General features: G+C 39.6%; 3 protein-coding genes across 3 annotated transcripts in view; all 3 read right to left on the bottom strand.

Annotated features, from left to right (window-relative positions):
- col12a1a (collagen, type XII, alpha 1a) overlaps window positions 1–10,321 on the bottom strand; it is a 51,553-nt gene extending 41,232 nt beyond the window's left edge. Inside the window, exons 1-11 of the mRNA XM_074691678.1 lie at window positions 10,072–10,321; window positions 8,626–8,731; window positions 4,944–5,060; window positions 4,709–4,852; window positions 4,353–4,406; window positions 2,881–3,144; window positions 2,505–2,669; window positions 2,083–2,256; window positions 1,642–1,932; window positions 927–1,529; window positions 5–283 (exon numbers count right to left, since the gene is read on the bottom strand). Coding sequence (XP_074547779.1) covers window positions 5–283; window positions 927–1,529; window positions 1,642–1,932; window positions 2,083–2,256; window positions 2,505–2,669; window positions 2,881–3,144; window positions 4,353–4,406; window positions 4,709–4,852; window positions 4,944–5,060; window positions 8,626–8,695 — 2,161 coding nt within the window. The 5' untranslated portion in view covers window positions 8,696–8,731; window positions 10,072–10,321. The remainder of the gene's footprint in view (window positions 1–4; window positions 284–926; window positions 1,530–1,641; window positions 1,933–2,082; window positions 2,257–2,504; window positions 2,670–2,880; window positions 3,145–4,352; window positions 4,407–4,708; window positions 4,853–4,943; window positions 5,061–8,625; window positions 8,732–10,071) is intronic.
- Window positions 10,322–10,887: 566 nt separating this feature from the next.
- LOC141806736 (cytochrome c oxidase subunit 7A2, mitochondrial-like) lies at window positions 10,888–13,432 on the bottom strand. The gene is made up of 4 exons (XM_074692399.1): window positions 13,294–13,432; window positions 12,159–12,248; window positions 11,348–11,432; window positions 10,888–11,117 (listed from the first exon to the last, which is right to left on the bottom strand). Exons 1-4 carry the CDS (start codon window positions 13,309–13,311, stop codon window positions 11,059–11,061), a joined length of 252 nt encoding a protein of 83 aa, XP_074548500.1. The 5' UTR covers window positions 13,312–13,432; the 3' UTR covers window positions 10,888–11,058.
- A 182-nt stretch (window positions 13,433–13,614) lies between these two features.
- tmem30aa (transmembrane protein 30Aa) lies at window positions 13,615–18,701 on the bottom strand. Its single transcript, XM_074691503.1, has 7 exons — window positions 18,209–18,701; window positions 17,486–17,605; window positions 16,865–16,972; window positions 16,689–16,776; window positions 16,407–16,553; window positions 16,107–16,316; window positions 13,615–14,776 (listed from the first exon to the last, which is right to left on the bottom strand). Exons 1-7 carry the CDS (start codon window positions 18,455–18,457, stop codon window positions 14,583–14,585), a joined length of 1,116 nt encoding a protein of 371 aa, XP_074547604.1. The 5' UTR covers window positions 18,458–18,701; the 3' UTR covers window positions 13,615–14,582.
- Window positions 18,702–18,802: the final 101 nt, after the last annotated feature.

The raw sequence follows: 18,802 nt of genomic DNA on the forward strand, positions 1-18,802 counted from the left end.
TCACCTTCTAGAGTCGTCTCTTCCCCAGTCAAAGGGAAACTGTCTCCTTTGTCATACTGGGAAAAGACATTGACTTCATAGGTGGTTAGAGGGTATAGTCCAGGCAGAACAGCTGTTGTGGTATCACCAGGCACAGCCAGGGTAATGTAGTCTCCAGTGACATCTTCAGCCTTGCGGAAACGCACCAGGTAAGACAGGGCATTAGCAGCAGGAGGTGTCCAGGTGGTACGGAAGCTCCTGGAAGTGATCTCGGAGAACACCAAGTTGGTGGGAGGAAGCAGACCTGAAAATACAAGATGGCTTATTGAGAATTGATATCATTTGGAATCAGCTAGAAGTCAAAACCAAAGTGGGCCAATCTTATAACTTTAAAGCATAAATGTTATCTTCTTCACCAAATGAAGTAAAGGGTGTATTAAACAAGTAATGTGTGATTTTGGACAATAGACTTCAGTGTTAACACCAAAATTGTGTGGTGAAGTCATTGTACCACTGGTTGGAAAAGCAGCATCTTAATTCTGGGTGATCCTTGAGACTCAGTGTTCTGCTCGATTCAAAACAGAACTCTTGAAGCTGTCCCTGTACTGTTTCAGACTGAAAGTGATAACGTAAGCTGACTTATACTAGAAACAGGTGTCAAGTTTTTGGTTTGCTCACTGCCAGGCCATGGTGGTGTGGCTTGAATTCATTTTGCCTGCACGTTGCCTCCCAGAATTTTCTGCAGTATTAGAATAATCTTTCTTTATTGCATTGGCTGTTTCTCATCACACAAACTCTTAAAGACAAGCCCAACTGACAGGCAGATTGATCAGCATTTAAAATGGGTAGAATGAGCAAAACTGCAGAAACTGACAGACTTAGCAAATGAGTAACATCTCCAACTGTTGCCTTGAAGTTATTGGCTAGTCACAGTTTCTACTACTTACTTCTCTTTTTGATGTTGAGCAGCTCCTGTTCAATCCTCAGACAGATGGACTGAGTCAGCTCTTTAGAGATCCTCTGGAAGGCATCAAAGTCTTCCACTTCGAAGACGTGATTTTCTGAGGGGGGATTAGCGATGGCCTCCAGCTCCGACCTCACTGCATCCTTTACACCAACAGCAAAGATCTCCACATCAATATTCCTTAGGTTGGTGGCTGCATCTTTGAAGGAGTCTGATGACTTTCCGTCTGTGATCAAGACCATGACGCGAGGTACATTCTGTCTTGCACCACGATTGGGAATGAAGATCTTCTCTCTGACGTAGGTCATGGCTCTACCAGTGTTGGTTGACCCTCCACGGTAGGGAAACGTGCGCACAGCTTTGACAACAGCGGCAATATCATGGTGGGTGTTGAGAGCGAACTCAGTGTGGGGATCCCGACTGTACTGGACCAAGCTAAGTTGGACTTTGTTTGGTCCAACATCAAAAGAATTGACCAGAACTTCCAAGAAGGCACGGACTTTGGCAAAGTTTTGTAATCCAATACTGTATGATCCATCAACCAGCAGGACTACATCAGCCTGCACATCCACTCCCAGAGAGCACTCTGAAAAGACAAGACAGAATGGGTAAGCTCAAGGCTTTGTATTGCTTCACTGATGGGTAAACTGCTTATTTTTGAACACTGGTGTGATGACAAGCACAACAAATCATCTCACCTGTTGACACCTTGACAGGCTGGGTCTTCTCCATTGCCATGATAGGTTCACTGGGAGTCAGGCCTTTCAGAGCAAACAGGCTGATCTCATATTCGGTCTCAGGGGATAGGTCCCGGACATTGATGGATGTCTGGGTGGGCCCCATGTACAACTCTTGTCGCTTCATTCCAGGTAGCATGGGGATAAGGGTGACCTTATAACCTGTGATTTCACCTAGTGAGGGGTCCCATGTCACCCGCATTGATTTTGATGCAATTTCTGTGACTTGCAAGTTTGAGGCTGGCTCCACCACTGGGGAAACAATGCAGGAAATGTCTTAATCTTCAAATCTGCATCCAACTGTTTGTTTAGCCGTATTTTAACAATTGTCATACGTCTTAATGGGATCTTTTTGTAGCAAGGACAGAAACTTTGGAGTAATACATATAAATCTCAACTTACTCTCCTCTCCGCTGACCAGAGAACTGAGCTGATCATCAACGCCAGTGCACACTTCAGAGATGATCTTCTTCTGTACCTCTTGGATCATATCAAAGTTGGCAACATTGTACACGTGCTTGCTGTGAGGTGTAGAGGCCATTTCCCTCAGCTCCTCCTCATCTGCTCCTTTAATACCTATGTGGGAAAATGTGAATTTCAAAACCATTAAACACAGACTTTCTTTGCTCAGCGGCTGCATGACAGATGTGGTAGAGCGCTGACAGTTTTAAAGCAGTATGTGGTTAGAAAAAAAAGACAGTACTTGACTTTTATCGAGTCGAATATGGATATTGCAATCAATGGAAAATCAAATTATTTCCAAGAACAGGCAGACTTTCACATGGGAGAGCTTATTCAACAGAGAACTGAATAATAAACCATACCTAGGACAAATATTTCCACTCCAATGTTCCTAAGCCTTTTAGAATACTCCTCCACTGGGTCCTGGGATTTTCCATCAGTGATGATCATGGCTACCTTAGGAAAACCTTTCCTGGATCCAGCTGCCTCCGTAAAGATGTTTTTCAGCAGGTAATCTATGGCATCACCTAAAATAGAAATTTGCACATGTATTTACAGCTTTTTCCATACTTGAACCCCTTCATGTGGGGAATATATCAAAAAACTTTGACATATTTTAAAAATTTCCACATTTAAAGGGACAACCAAAATCTTTAATCATGTCAGTGCTTACTGGCTGCTTTACAGTGGAGAAGAAAATTATAAATGAACATGTTTCCATCTGTCAAAGCATCTTACCTGTCATAGTATTTCCTCCTTTATAAGGCAGGGAGCTGATGGCTTGGAGCAGATCTCCTCTCCTGGTGTAACGGGTAAGAGGAAACTCTGTGCGGGTGTCGGTGCTGTACTGAACCACAGCCACTCGGGTCTTGTCTTCGCCAATGTCAAAGGCACCTGCCATGGCACCAATGAAGCTACGGATGTGCCTGAAGTTTTCTCTGCCCACGCTCCATGACCCATCAACCAAGAACACCAAATCTGCTATTGCGCTAACCGAACACTCTGGGGAAAAACAGTGGAGAAAAAAAGAGTCACTCAGTTAGAAAGTTAAATAGCAGATCATAAAGTTGTTTTGACTTTTAGTTTTGAAAGTTTTACAACGGTTTAAAGACTGGTAGAAAGCATGGCTCAAAGTAAACCACCGTCCACGCCAAAAGTAAGCCAATAAAGGTATGGTAGTAGCTTGGTATGAGAGCAACATTTTTACAATGGCCCATTTCTCTTTCTGTAGGTCTAAATAAATTCTTCTCCTTGACAGTTTGTTGGCTGTCTCAAAGATATGTCTTCTGACATCAAAGGAAATATCAGCCAGTGCCAAATAGTGCACTGGTATAGTCATTACAGTGGGTAAAAACGTGGCTTCACAGACTAAACATTTAGCAGAGGTTCCACCAGCATTGTTCACTTGTATACTTTGAATTCAAACGGGGCTTTAAATCGCTGATGAAATTCTCTGCTGCACTTGTGATGACTCTGTTGAAATAACTGGCAGGGCTTATTTGGTTGGACTTTAATCCTTATTCCCAAAGGTCTTATTAACTCATAATTCTGTCCCTTAAACTTCTTCAGCCCTATTCTTAAAACGACATCTCTGTTAACATTTACTAATGTTTGGAATTATTGCCTGGAAAAAGAGCTTTAAGGGTGGTTGTGACATAGTTTCTGGAAATTTAACCATTAATAAAGGTTTGGGTAAATCTGGAAGTGAGTGTTATAATTCCAGAAGTAACACAGGTGGGAGGAAAGTGATCCTCCCATTAATGCCATGACATTAGTAGCTGACAGTTGGATTCAATAACTCTAATCCTCATCTTTAACTGTTTAGGTGACTGACTGTAGTTGCCTCTGGGTGATACATTAAAATGTGTCTTTTCCTTGACAACCCCTCCCCTTCCCTTCGTCTTCTCCTTGACGCTTGGCAGAACCCATGTCTCCAAGCTTCAAGCCTTCCTTTTCCTTTTCTCTTAATGAGCCAACTGGTTTCAATTAAAGTAACCAATGTGTGTCCTTCCAGTTACTGTCAGATCCCCGTCTGCTTAACTGGTAAGAACCCCAAAAGAAGGTAAAAGGAAGGCCTGACCATGATATTCCATTTGAGAGGAAACATGATGACAGCCATGAAGGGAAAATTTGAATTAAAAAAAATGTAAAGTAAAGTAGAGGACAGGCTCTGCTCAGATTTTGGTTGACACTATAGTAAATATACTCACTGATTGCATCTGACTGTGGCCTCCTGACTCGTTCGCTGGTGTTACTGGACTGAACTGAAACACAGGAAACACTCAGTGAATTAGTGCTGCACACTGGCGCCCCTGCCTTACTGGGGGCTTATTCACTGTGGAAAAGGCAAGTAAATCAACACATCATAAAAGCCAGACAGGATCAAAACCACATGCACACAAACACATATTTTTATGCTGCATTACCTTCTAACTGTAAGAAATTTAACAGTCAATAAACACAGATGGGATTTCTCACTACTATGGCTCATGGCTAAATGAAATAGAAAAAAAGAATAGTCTTTTTTTTTTTTAATGTATCAACTATGTGTTAAATATTCACTTACTGGTCAGTTGTCCAAAGATGGGAATGCTCTCCTCTGTCCCAACAAAGGAGTTTATGGACACCGAGTAGTCCAAATCAGGGGTGAGGTTAGTGATTGAGGTTGTGGTAGCATACGCATCCAGGGTAAAGTCTCTTGCTGGTTCATCTGGAAAAAAACATCCATCAGGCCAACTGATAAGACAGATTGTTTCATGGTTATCGTTAGAGCTAGCTTTAGATCAGCTAAACTGACTTACCTGCATCTGATACAACTTGTATTCTGAAGCCCTCTATCCTTGATGAGGGTCTTGTCCATGACATGTCCACTGTGTTCTCATTTATAATTTTAAATTTCAAGTTTGAGGGTGGCTCCACTGCAAATAGAAGGTAGAAACTGTCAAATTACATCAAATATGACACATAACATGTATGAAAATGGTTGTATTTATGATCAAAACAAAGGATTTTCAATCAAGCATTCACATTGATCCCAACGACAAACACTTCATGGCTGAAGTGGACTTGTTTGTTGTTGGGGACAGACACATAGCACTGACGTCCATTTGTGAGGGTGACGTTTAAAGAACACATGACAACAACACTGGAAAAAGTGTGAGGAGCCATTTTGGAGTAAAATGGCGTTTGTTTGAGTTGCTCGACCGACACGGCCAACAACTCAAGCACTGGCATACACAACATGTGCATGACTCCACACAAACTCTCTCAGAGTGCAAACATTGAGTGAACCATCCAACACATGCTGGGTGCAGTCTGTCTAATGCATGCTTAGACCACATGTTACGCTGCTTTTATCAAAAAGTTTATCTCAGCATAACAAAAAAGTCTGACTTCATTCTCAAGATACTGATTATACAATGGAATCAAGGTTGCCGTGAGACTCTTGAAGTAAAACTTGACAAAATTAGGCACCATATGTTGTATATACATTGTATATAAACATATTTCAAACATAGAAAGTGGTTTGACATTTATTGGTTTAAAACTCTTCACAGAAGTGAGTGGCACACATCCATTGCAAACCTTTTAAAAAGAATACACAATTCGTCACCGGAGACCCTTGTGTACTTTTTCATCGGCAGGACAATGCACAAAAAAATGACAGAACATAATTACTGCTGACACTCAAAAGACTGTTCAGGTAAACCATTATAAAGAAAGTGTATACAGTGAAATAAATATGAAAAACATAAAGTGTGACAAGACCACACGCCTTTACATCGAGCTACTCGATCACAGCATCATGCATCATGTACATGAGAAAGTTGTTTGGCTCAACAACTTTGAGTGACTTGACGATAGTTTCCATGTACACTTGGGACCACACAGACAGAGATGACAAACATATTTTATAATGATATTCTTTCTTACAGCTTCTGTGCTAACAGTCTGGAAGAAGGGAGGCCAAACATTCATCAGAGATATTAGAGATGGTTAAGTCTGTGTGTGTTCTTAACATACGTTAATGTTAGATCAAGGTCATTTCAGTCGAACAATTTAACGACTGCCCTTTTAAAAGTGTTATATGGTTAGTTTTTGGTAAATTACAGTAACTATAGCCTTTAAAATGAAACTCTTAAGTTCCATGCATTTCATGCAACTCAGATCAGACAATCATGTTATCATACAGGAAATTAGTTTTACTCAACAGACATTCTTCTTGGTGAAAACTGGAAGACTTAAGATAGAGCTAGATGGATGTATTGTTTTAGAAAACTCAGGCTGTTAAGTAGGTTAGCATGATATGTGAAAGTGATGATAAATGGTTATGTACCTGAGCATTCATGCAACAAAACAATGATCAATGCAACGAGGGGGCATGTGAGGTGTTGAGTGAGAAAGTGAGCGTCATGAGAAGCAAGAATATCATTGTAAAATACACTTTATGGAGGAAGCCATAGCTTGGGACACACTGAATGCACAGGCAGATGACAAACAGGAGCCCACCAAATAGTCAAAAACTGGGATTGGAGGATCACAAACCTGGCATATCAATTCAAGGAGCCTGGATGGACAGCGTTCCCCCTGATTTCCACGAGCATTCATCTCCAACATCAAAATGGTATGTGAATGTGTATGGGAGTGAGTGTATTTGTGAGATGTGCATGTTTGTGGATGTTTGTATTTAAACTCTGACCAGAAAACTCCCATATTTGTTTATGATTCTTTGAGCATCTCAGTTTGTTACAACTCTACTGACCATACGACCTCCAGGTCAAAAATACAGCTGCAGAACAAATGCGAGTTTGTCCAAATAATTCCTGGTCTGTTATTTGGACTTTGACGTTGATTTTGTTATGTGGATGTCTGTCCCATCAGTTCTTAATAAAGGACATCTCTGGCTCTCTGGGGCCAGTGTCTGGCCACTGTCCTGTTAGTAACCTCAGAGTGAAGCCAGTACACCAGCCAGCCAGCTATGCTGGCCGGAGCTACTGCCGGGGGGAGAGACCAAGAAGAGGAGGAAAGAGCACCGACTCTCCCAAAGAGGCAGGACAGATGCCAAAGTAATTCCACAACATGTGCTGACATTAAACACCACTGCATATTAACTTTCCATATGTACTGCAATTCAGCGTTTTTGCAAAAGCCCGCAAAGAAGCCCTAGAAAGGCTCTTTGTCTTTGTGCTGTCTGAGGATTAATTTGCTATTCTCGTATTTCATCTTTCCATTCCGTTAGTGAAGATATGTGAGGGTAGACATTAGACTCAACTCCGCCCGCCAGAGAGCTTTCAAAAGGAAAAATCAGGAAGGTTTCCATACCATATTTCCATATTTGCCGTTTTACTAGACTGAAATGTTTGCATAAGAAATTACTTCAAGTCATTTTATGTCAGTTGTACTGACAGATTGTTAACAGTCAATGACATGTTAGCTCTAATAGCATGTATGGTAATACCTCTCTGACAGCTCCCAAAACAGTAATATGTGAGCACAAAGTGAGGTCAGGAAGGAACATAGTTGTTGAGATACACCAATTTTATACACAAGTGATTTCCTTGTATATCATATATTCTTTTTCACTATATACAAAAGACATTTTCTGAAGGGCTACTTTAACTATTACCTAAATGGGTAATTGCACTGAGCTTATACATTTTTTAAGTTATTCGTTTTTTTCATTACTCAGTGTTTAGCGTTGCACAGGCTTGTGTTGCAGGAGTAACCTGATGACTCAAAACACTGTGCCTTCAACCATTAGAAAACCACTGCGGAGAGATTTACACAGGTTAACAAGTTCCTACTACAACCTCAGCACAATCATTATAACTCACAAATATGTGATGTAGCATTTTGATGGCTAATTATGGGGACTTGGCAACCTTCCAAATTGTGCTTTGGAAAAAGCGCACAGGCTTGCCATAATAAAAGTGAAACAGTAACAGCCGTGCTCCAACATTTATGGGGGCACATTAAACCCTGAAATGACTTTTGTTCTACTCTGTGTCATGCTGTTTAATGCATTTAATTATAATATGAAATTAAATGACTTTGTAGTTTTGCAGTTGCCAAATCTAAACAAGAAATTTGCTTCATAATTATTTGGTATAAAACATCCAAATTACAGCCTAAGACTTGAATATTTGTTCTGTAATTGGATTTCACATCAAAGCATGTAATGAGTAGTGACAGATAAATCGGGCAAAATATGCAACAAATAGGGGATAAAAGGATGCTCATCAGTCAGTAGTCCAGAGGCAGCAGAGTTACATAGCATACTCATGAAATAGGATAACTCTATTCAGATTATCAATACAAAGGGTTCAGTGTCTGTATCTAATGACTCTGATATTAAAGTAAGAGGCTCAACTCTTTCAAAAAACAACTAGTGGAGATAAACAGGAGAAAGAAGGGAAGTGAAAGATAAAGACACAGAGTGGAATAGTATATGTATGTGTACTGAGGCCAGATGGTTTCATTTACCTTGAGCATCTACAGAGGACAGCAGGGCTGCAAGCAAGGCAGCCGTGGCCAGAGACAGCCCTATCTTCATGTTTGGCCCTTGAGGGTCAGCAGCGCTTTAACCTGTCTGAGTAAAGGGAGAGAAAATGTGTTGAATCTGCAGATCTATTACACTGTTCACTTTGTTTGTGTGGTCAGACCCGTCACCACATGCTGGGGGTACATCTATATCTAATTTACTGCTGCGCTGACATAGACAGATTTAGATTTTGCTGAAGAATGACTGGTTTGCCCTTCACCAAAACCACATAATTCATAACATATGCGATCAACATGCACTCTCTAACTATTTCTTAACAGACCTAATATTCAATCATCACTTTTCACGAGGACTGAAAGGGCAAGACCCATCCAGACAGTGTTTCACAATAGGTGCCACACCTTGCGTCTTCCAGCTAACGCCCATACCCTGAGGTAGTACTTATAGACTACAGGTATTAAGTAATGAGGGTTTAAAAAGACACTCAACACATACCCGTTGGTAATGATCTAACACAGACATCCACTTAGCTATCCTGTAAATGTTGGATCTTGCTTTACTGCTCCCTACATTTATCTAAGTCTTACCTGTGGCTTCAGCCATATAGACATTGAGTGTGAGTAATCTTACAAAGTCACCAAAAACGCATTAATAATTTAATCAATCACTGTTTAAAATGTGTTGTATTGTATATTGATTGAAATTGTATGGGGGTTATAATTAGGTACCTCGTCACAAAAATAATGCACTTTAGATTTTTAAAAATATGTAATTGACTCCTTATATCTCAAAGAAATTATCTCTGCACAAATCAAATACGTTATTTCATACCACAGAGTTAACTTTAAATATTTTTATGCAATTTTCATATCATGTGAAACAGAACAATCTAATGCTCACTTTTAGACCGCATAAAGACAGTAGGCTACTATAGCTGCTTTACAGCGTCTGAGTTCTTTACCACGAGCTGCGTGCCCCGCCTGCTGCACGAGCGCTAAAACTGCAGCTGTAGCAGCGAAGAAATCCGATTCAATATCAAAATCATTGAATTCATCAAGGAGATTTCCAAAGCTTTGCATGTCTATCTTAGTACAATCTCAAATGCTAAATCAGACAAATACGCAGTTTTAATTCAAGATTTCAGTAAAATGGTTCGGAAACTTAATGAAATAATGTGACTGAGCGTTCACTATTTAACATTCAACTTACTTTTAAAAAATAATATTCGTCAAAAAACGAATTTAAATGTTGTTCAGCTTGTCCTCTTGGCGTTAAAAATACGCGGGCATACTTAGCTCACAAACGCTTAACATATTGTAGAAAATATAATTTAAAGGTAAAGATGCAATGATAAAGTAAACTTCTTTCTCATTTTATTTTTAAATGAAAAAAAAAAAACACTTAAAAAAATAAGTTAATGTACTCACCTACTCAACCCCCCAGAAAATCTCCCGACCAAATGTGCGAGCAGCCTGCTGGAAGCCTCCCCCTCAGGAAAGTGAGAGAAAAGTTTCAGGAGCTGCGCAAGGACCCCTCTCTCCTCTCTCTGGCTACTGGAAGCTCCACCAGCAGATGTCCAAGAAGGAAAAGCCTCTTTCCAAGTGGGAAGAATCTTTCCACCATCGGCTACTTAATAGGGGGCAGTTCCCAGCTCTCAGTTTACCATCAGATGGGCTTCTTACGAAACTTCTGCCCGTCAGTGGATGCATGTCCCCCACTAAGACCGATCTAATGTTTAGAAATTACATTTTTTTGCCTGCATTCCTTTGGTCTGGTGATTTAATGAGTTTCCAGCGCCAATGTGACTTCACAGTGGGGTACCAGATGGTCTGCCGTCACCGAGGGGAAGTGTCATATATTGACAACAGGCAACCTTATCCAATGGAGTTACTCATTGTTAGATGGACTAAAAGTAAAAAATATGCCTTTATTCTGAAATCACTGAAGTTTGGCTTTTCATATTTTTCACACTGCTTATAACAAAATTAATTGAAGCATTAAATCCAATATCTTCCACGAATTTCTTCAAATAATGTGATCGAAACCCTACATCTTTTTAAGGGTATAAAAACGAACTATTTCAGTAAGAGCCTTTTCTTAGGCAACCTGTGAAAAAGCTTTTGACAGACTGGGTGTTGGTGCCCTCTACTGGTGAAATCAAAGACTTACTTTAAGCACATCATGATGGCGTTTATGAAATCCAGCCTGATTCATTCACAAAGTGTGTAAGGTCAGACAGTTCATGAAGTTGTACATTTTTTATTTTTCAATAAATAAACATTTCTTCCATACATTTAAAAATACTGATACTGGCAAGACAAATGATTCTTTATCTTCACAAGAGTTTATGTAACCCATAAAGCTCACACATGATTGTTTAATCATAGTGCAAATTCCAGTTTGCTGTAGCTGCTTCACTCTGCTTTCTTGGGCATTGCAGCAGTGAACAGCTCATACACAACATATCCACTCCCTGTGAAGAGATCAAACCAGTAGTGAAACAGATGTGGCTTAGATACAACACAAGCTAATTGACGTGACTTCAAACAACCCTGGATGATGCATTGTCAAATTACAGTTATTCTGCTTTCAAAGTCAGCTTTAGCAATAATATTTATGGTTGAGGCAAAGTTTCTTTTTCTAAAACACAGAGACATCCTGAGTTAGCCTTACTCATCACATCTCAGACTAATGCTGACTTACCAAACACAGTGAGCACCATTGTGCCTCTGTAGAGCAATGCGTCCTTTGTCCCACCCTTCAGATGGATAGGCATGCCATTGTCCTCCTGTTCAAAGAGAGCTAAATTAAGATATATCAGTTTTTGTACTATTTTCTAATGAAGCTGGAGGATCTTTAACTTCTTTATTTCTGTTTATAACTTTCTCTGCTATTCAACTTTTTGTCTACATCATCTCTATTAAACCACAACAATTAGGTGGTGGCATACAGAACAATGAAGCAATGCTTGTCCGGGGATTTAGAAGCATGGGTAGCCCATCTATCAACTATGGCTGCAGTAATTTCTAGCGCTATGCCAGGGTCAGCAGAGCCCGCCACATTGGAACTTCGCTGTTGCAATGGGTTTTTTAATTAGCAGCTTGCAAGCATTATTAGTATGACTTCAGTCCCAGCTACAGCTGGATGTCATTTTAACAGTGAAGGGAAAACCCACTCATACTTATCTGTCAGGCTATAAAGAGGACATAATCAGATTCTGTCTCCAGAACCTGGGAATAGAGTAGAAACTTTAACATTATCATTATCCGTACAAAAAAAGTCTCATTCTCTTTGAACACTCATGGATAAACAAACTCTGTAGACAACTCAAACAGGCATATGGTGACTAAAGAAAGAAAAGTAAGTACAGTAGAGGTAAGAAAAAGGTTTCCCTTGTTACTATTGTGGGTTTGATGATTCCTAAAAGTGTCAAAACCTTTATGTCAACAATAATTATGCATACTTAATAGTGTCATGTGATAGAACACTATGTCTTTAAATAGATTGACTTTACCTGAAACAGTTTTTGTTTATCTTTCACAGTGTTATCAATTTGTCTGCGAGCACTGCTGGAGATGGTCCGCCTGGAGAGCTGTCGAAGTCCCTGGTGATACAAACAACTGAGGATTACATTTGTTTATTCAATGTATGATAATAAAACAGTACAAGACAGATAAGTATCATTAAATGAGTTTTAATTACACATAAATGGAAAAGGGTCCGTGATGGTTCAGCAAGCTGGCTGGAGTGAAGTACGGACATGCTATATGTTCTACAGCATCTCACCACTTCAATATGTGAGCTATAAATAGCTCCTGAGGCGTTTCAGCCAAAGTGGGGACATCTTCTGGCGGAGTGGCTGTATTACACTGATATACAAAGACGAAATCGGTGCGTTGACCTTTGTAAATAACATGTCCCTTAGCATGAGACGATTAAGTAATGCAAACGGGTGAATGTTATCAAGAGGTCAACCCACTGCTTTTATCTTTGAGGGGACTGATCTTGGAGCCGAAAATGCAAATTACGCTGTATTAAATTCATAGTAGTTGATGGTTTGGCAATACATTTTGAGCTGCCAAGAGTATTGAGGACAATTTGGAGAAACAATTTTCAACTCAATGTATACTTTATACCTCTCCTTGCTGAACCTTATCGCACCATAAGCTTTAAACTTTAAAGTGACGTCTCTTAAAAAAACATGCCGTCCATCTGTCTCGTGAACAGTGCTGAGACGCTGCGTGACGTAGCGACGCCTTGTATGAAACGGTCGATTGAAATTTTAGAGAATGAAAACAAGGTAGTCGCTGTTTTATGGTAGATACCTTATCGACGACTTCCCGCGCGTAAAAACACCTCAATCAGACTTCACCTGTTGCTCACACAGAAACACTTCAAATGACGACCGAATGAAATAATCAATCGTTTATTTAACAATTTGAAAAAAAAAAAAACAATGTGTGTAACCCTGCAACATAAATCCGCCCTGTAACGCTAGCAGGGTTAACAGCTTCATCAACTTATAAGTTTATACGGGACTGAACAAAACAAACTTCAAGAGCGTTAATTCGTTTCATTATAATGAACTCAAACGATTTAAACAACAGTCAGTTTTAGGATAACTTAACCAAAACAGATGTCCTACTTACCATAAGCTGTCTGTACATTTTGACAAACTTCACTTCTGTCGCTCGACGAGGTTGAAGAAACGTTACAGCACAAGGACACTGACAGTTGGCTTCCCACAATTCACCGGTTGGTCTGTCACATCCGGTCTCGTGACATTGTTATTAATAGTCATATTTCATAGAACGTTAAAAATGCTAATTATAAGTTCGTCATTGTAACAATCGTAATACTAGGAAAAGGGGAGAAACTACCCGGTAAATGAGGGATATTCCTTCGATATATAGTTTTGATAAGAAAAAAAAAAATCATATGGAGCACGAATACATTCAACAAGTTGTTTATTGGACCCTACAAACTTTAAAAAACCCAGAAAAATCTCCAATTTCTACGGTTAACTTATCTTAAATTAATCAATAAACTGTGATAAACAAAGGATTAAGTGAAACATAGGGAAAACTAACAAATGTGACACTTTTAAAGTGCATATCATTTGGTCAACAATGAAGAATGTATTACCTTAATCACACACTGGTCAAACTGTTATAACGAAATAAATATTTGTGCTCGGATCAGCCTGAGACATTGCTCAGAGTCAAAGGATTAAAAGCATTGGATATAATGTTAGAGAATAATGATTTTTCATGGTTAATATGTCTTGCACATCATTTTTAAGTTGCCTTGTGACTGGAGCAGTCAACTTACACAACCAGTCACATCAGAGGGTAGCTAACCTTATATTTAGCATAACTTTTCATGAGTATTCTATTACTCACCAAAGATAAAATGCTTCATTTTAACACAATGCTCACCATAATAAACAGCACACGTGCAATGATTATCCCATACTATTTTCAGGGTATTCTCAAAGACCAGAGAGGTATGTCATTGAAACATGATGGTACATTCTTCAGCAGGATATATTACAGTACACAATTTGGACAAAAACTTGCATTAAAAATACTTACATCCTTCAATAATCAAGCCATTTGCAAAGCACTGCTAAAATAGAACAGATACTTCTGTAATATATAGATAAATAGAAAATTCAAATGTTATTCTGAAGTCAGGGAGTAACATTCTTAGCAGCTGACTCGAACCTGTATGCACAAAGACACAGACTGAAACATCCTTCTACTGTTGCCCAACACATAAACTCAGCTTTTGATGGGAAACTGCCATCCTTACAGAAACACGCAACAAACAATGACAGAGACCAGTGTATTCACGCTGACATCAACAAGCGGTCCACAACAGACCTCTTAGGGTCAACCATGCATGCAGAGGCAGGAAAATGCAATATGGGAACAGTCTAGTTTGGAATATCGGCACTGTTGTTGCGGGTGTCATATTTGTGGTGGATGATGAGCAGAACCACACCCAAGAAGAAACAGATGGAGCCAACAGTGATGTAGGCAATGCCAAGGAAGGGGTTCTTCCCTCCCATCCAGGAGATGGTGCTCAGGATCATCCTCTTACGACCATCAAAACTGAGCACGGGGTAATCTGAAAAATTTACAGTTAAAGAAATGATAAGAAATGGTTTGACAGAAATCTGATGACAGGGTTAAAATGCACCCTTCACTTTTTAACAAACCCTTATGGCAAGGAGAATGTGTAAGCATACTGAAACCTACAGTGAAATAAAACAAAGCTAGATTGTGCATTACAACAATAATAGTGTGACTTGTCTTAAAAGCAATAAACTTGATCTTTCTCTGAAATATGTAGTAAATTACCTTATGGGTTTAATGTGAAAAGTAAATCCTAAAACAGAAATTTGGAGCAAGAAGTATAAAACCCTGATAAGATCTTGTGCGGGCTCATTAAAACTAGTTGTGGAGGTACATTTTGCTTCCGTGTTGTTATCTGGGTCGCCTGACCACTTCTGAATTTAGCTCCATGGTTAGGCTTGTTGTAGTACAACTTTCAACTCCCAGCTCTCAAGCAGGTATTAGATCAAATTAGTGATGATAAGAAGATAAGCTTTTTTAAAATAGAATCAGAATTTTACTTGTTGATTAAGGCGTTTTGTTGCCTACGGGGCTATTCAGGTCAGGTAAAAACATGCATCGTCAGTTTCAAGTACAACCACTCACTCTGCATTATCATAACTTTCCAAATGTGTCTGTCACAATACGCTTTTGATCTGCTCTCATCTGCCTGCCCAATTCACCTTAATAAGCCTTTAAAAGCATCCAGTTAAAAAAAAAAAAAAACTAACAAAAATACTGTGATACAGAGAAAGGGAAGTGGCTACACTTGACAGGAGGGACAGAGCAGTTGGTGTTTATATAGCCAAATGAAGTGACAGGCCTATAAAACATTGTTGGATCATTTACTAAACTGGCATCAGGAAACTTCGTTAACCATCTAAAAGAAAAAAAAAAGAATCAAAATCCACAAAATTTAAACAACTGTATTTTCACTGTACCGCTGGCATTGTTTTCACAGCTTTCTTAGTATGATGTTATAACTGCTGTGGCCCTGAACACGCAAGCAAACACATTATCTGTCTGAAGTAAAGTGTCACAGATCACCTTGGACTGGCATACAGACCACATCTGTCGAAAATGGCTTTTTACTGCCATCCTCAGAGGGACCAGGTGAAAACAGCCTTTAAGTTTTAAATCTGATACTCTCTTAACATCACATAAATAAATGACGACATAATGTAATCTACGATTAGTGTTCCGCATTAATAATAATAACAATAATCCTATACTGTGAAGCTTTGAGTAAAAATTCTTGATAAATCATCCAAGCTAACCCAACAGCAAAAAAACGGCCTTAAATCTTATAAGATGATTTTTTTTAACCAAGATTCAAAGGATACTGTAAGTGATGTCCAAGACATATTGGCCACTTGGTAGAGTTGGGGTTGAGCTGGATTTCTTCTGGATGATGCGGTAGAGCTTCCGAAAGGTGGGCAAAGCAGCTGTACGCATCCACACGATGAAGTCCTCATTGGTAAAGCCGTTGTTATCATCATCTGATGGGTCTAACTCGTACACAGGCTTCCTCCAGTTCACTGGCTTAGAGGTGCCTGAAGTGGTACAAAACAAAACCATGCTGGTGACTGAAAATGTAACCGTTTTAAATTAAGAGAATCTTTGCTGAACTTTGCTAAAATTACCTTGGAAAGCCAAAGTGAGGTTGTTGTTGTTTCCACCGGGATTTCTGAACTTCACATGCTTGTCTGTCCACCACGCAATGCCTTTCTTTACCAGACGAATTGCATTTCTGGTGCCATTTGAATCAATATGGTACAGCTCCAGAGTGTCTTAAAAACAGAAAGAAACACAACATTAAAAAATGTTACATTACACTAAGGTACAAGTATCCTGTGTTTACTTCAAAAGGTTGCTTTTGTGGGAAAGATGAGAATTTATGACGCTGAAGAGCATGTCAGACCTACCATTGAAAAGGCTGTTAGCTATGGCTCCACAAGGGGCTATTGGTTGTCCCTCGCTCATACGATAAGGTTCACACTCCTTGCTGGGGCTCTGTAAAAAGCATCCAATGTTTAACTAATGCATGGGTATTTGATGAAATTTCTGCATTCCAAGAAGGGAAAAACTCATAAGATAATACCATCAAAGCAGAGCGGTCGCCATTCAGTTGACTGTCATCCCTGGACTTCACATAGCGCCTGTGGTTCTGATAGAAGTTGGACAAGCCGTAGTACATGAAGACATTGCTCTGCAAGGAAAAAGACATTGCACCATGAACAAAGCCTGTCAGTAAGGGCAAGGAATATGACAGTTTGAGAAATTTTAGCAATTAAATGGACTATTCACTCTTGTTTGTTCACATTGCAGATTCTGCCAGTTGTAGGTTTCATAATGTCTAAAAATGTGGTAATATTTTTTACATGGCTCAGTTTTTGGGGTGTGCCTTGAAAGATTCCAAAGACGTCTCATATGGTTGAACCTTCTTAACAGCTTTTCCAGAAAATGCAGCTGATAGGAGCTGTATATAAGTGATCAATAAAAGTTTTCCAACGGTCGATGGTCAAACCAATTTTAGACTAGGTCGCTCGATGATAAAGTGATCCCTGAGTCTGCTTTTTTTAGGCTTTGAAGGGCTCTTAATGGACCTTGGTGTCAGGTAGAAAGTAATTTTTCTTTGTTACTATACATCAAGCAACACCATCACTTTGAAGCCAAAGCATGCATTATTTATTCGATGTGCACACTGTAAGCTTCCACTTACCTCAAATGGCTGCTCCAGAGTGAAAGACACAGAACACTGACACGGTGTCGTGCTATTCCAGCTGAAGTTCTTGGCACAGTTGTGGCATGGACTGGAAATGTCAACTCCAGTATAATCAACCTGTAAAAAAGAAGAGTTTACTTTACTAGTATGCAGGATTGTTATTTTATACTGTTGGATGGGCATGCAGAGATGCAAACGAGTTCAAACAGCAGGATTGGATAAAAGTTTGTTATGACAAAACTTTACAGCAGTAGATTTCAAATTAATGTTCTTTGAAGATACTTTAAATTCATTTTTTGAGTCAACTGGTTAACTGGATACCCATATGTCGAAGTATAATGTGTTTGAAAATGTTTTTCTGACATTGCGATAAGTAAGGATATTTATCCTCCAAAACAAAATAACACATGCCCCCAAATGACAAATCCATAAAGTTACTGCATGTTCGGATTAGAGCTGTGCATTAGTTATTACTAGTACGTTTCAAAGTAGTTAATCGATGAATTAACCGCTGTGAAAAAGCTTTGGGTACCCGTGGGTCGTCACACAACAGGTTTATGGTTTAGCTGCTAACCTTATTTACATTACTTACGGACGCCTTATAGTGAAAAGTGAGTATGGTTAAACATACTGCGTAAAACTCTGCCAAATGTCGTCATTTAAAGGACTGAAATTAGGTAAATCGTTAAGTGAGAGGTAAGCGTTTATATATTATCGTACCTCGAACTCTTTGATGTTGTTTGATGAGACATACAGGCCGATGCCGATGGGGATGAAGATGAGACCGATAACGAAGAAAGCTGGCAGCACGGTGCCAGCTGTCAGGATGGGCTGCCATGCCGGTAGTCTCTGTTGTTTGAAGGCTGTGTTGTCAGGTTTTTTACTCTTGACAGCCCCTGCGCCTCCATGGTTCGCAGCTCCCGAGTGGTGTCCGTCCTCTTCCTTCGCGTTGTAGCTTGACGCCATCATGGCTGCAATCCGCTTCGAGTAAAACTAATCTACTGTAGTTGTCAACCGTCGAGGTCCGCTTAATCCCCAACGGTTTACCCGAGACAAAACCTCAAAAGGAACTGTCTAGGTGGGTATGGAGTGACATGTACTCTATATCCGATCCAAATGTTTTACCTTACTCATTGTTTTGACAAAGTATTTTCTCCGTTTCGTTAATCTCGTCCTCGACGAAGAAGCCGGAAGTGCGTAAGCCAATAGCGTGTTGAAACGTATCAGTTACATCATCACAGCAGAGGAAGACGCCCATGTAACAAACTAATGCCGGAACAGCTGATGCCTATTGTAAAGATTCCACCTTTAAAA

This window comes from Halichoeres trimaculatus, unplaced genomic scaffold (assembly GCF_033239565.1).
Source record: "Halichoeres trimaculatus isolate MK-OKI-2021-1 unplaced genomic scaffold, fHalTri1.1 fHalTri1_scaffold_17, whole genome shotgun sequence".
NCBI lineage: Eukaryota > Metazoa > Chordata > Actinopteri > Labriformes > Labridae > Halichoeres > Halichoeres trimaculatus.

What these genes read in the sequence shown, in the direction of transcription:
- LOC141806736 (XM_074692399.1), bottom strand. An exon ending in ATAAACAAAAACTGTTTCAG is followed by an intron (nt 11,433 to 12,158) that starts GTAAAGTCAATC and finishes CTCTTTGAACAG; the next exon opens with GAGGACAATGGCATGCCTAT. An exon ending in AATGGTGCTCACTGTGTTTG is followed by an intron (nt 11,118 to 11,347) that starts GTAAGTCAGCAT and finishes ATCTCTTCACAG; the next exon opens with GGAGTGGATATGTTGTGTAT.
- tmem30aa (XM_074691503.1), bottom strand. Translation starts at nt 18,457, where the DNA reads ATGATGGCGTCAAGCTACAACGCGAAGGAAGAGGACGGACACCACTCG. An exon ending in ACAACATCAAAGAGTTCGAG is followed by an intron (nt 17,606 to 18,208) that starts GTACGATAATAT and finishes TCTTTTTTACAG; the next exon opens with GTTGATTATACTGGAGTTGA. An exon ending in AGCTAACAGCCTTTTCAATG is followed by an intron (nt 16,554 to 16,688) that starts GTAGGTCTGACA and finishes TCTGTTTTTAAG; the next exon opens with ACACTCTGGAGCTGTACCAT.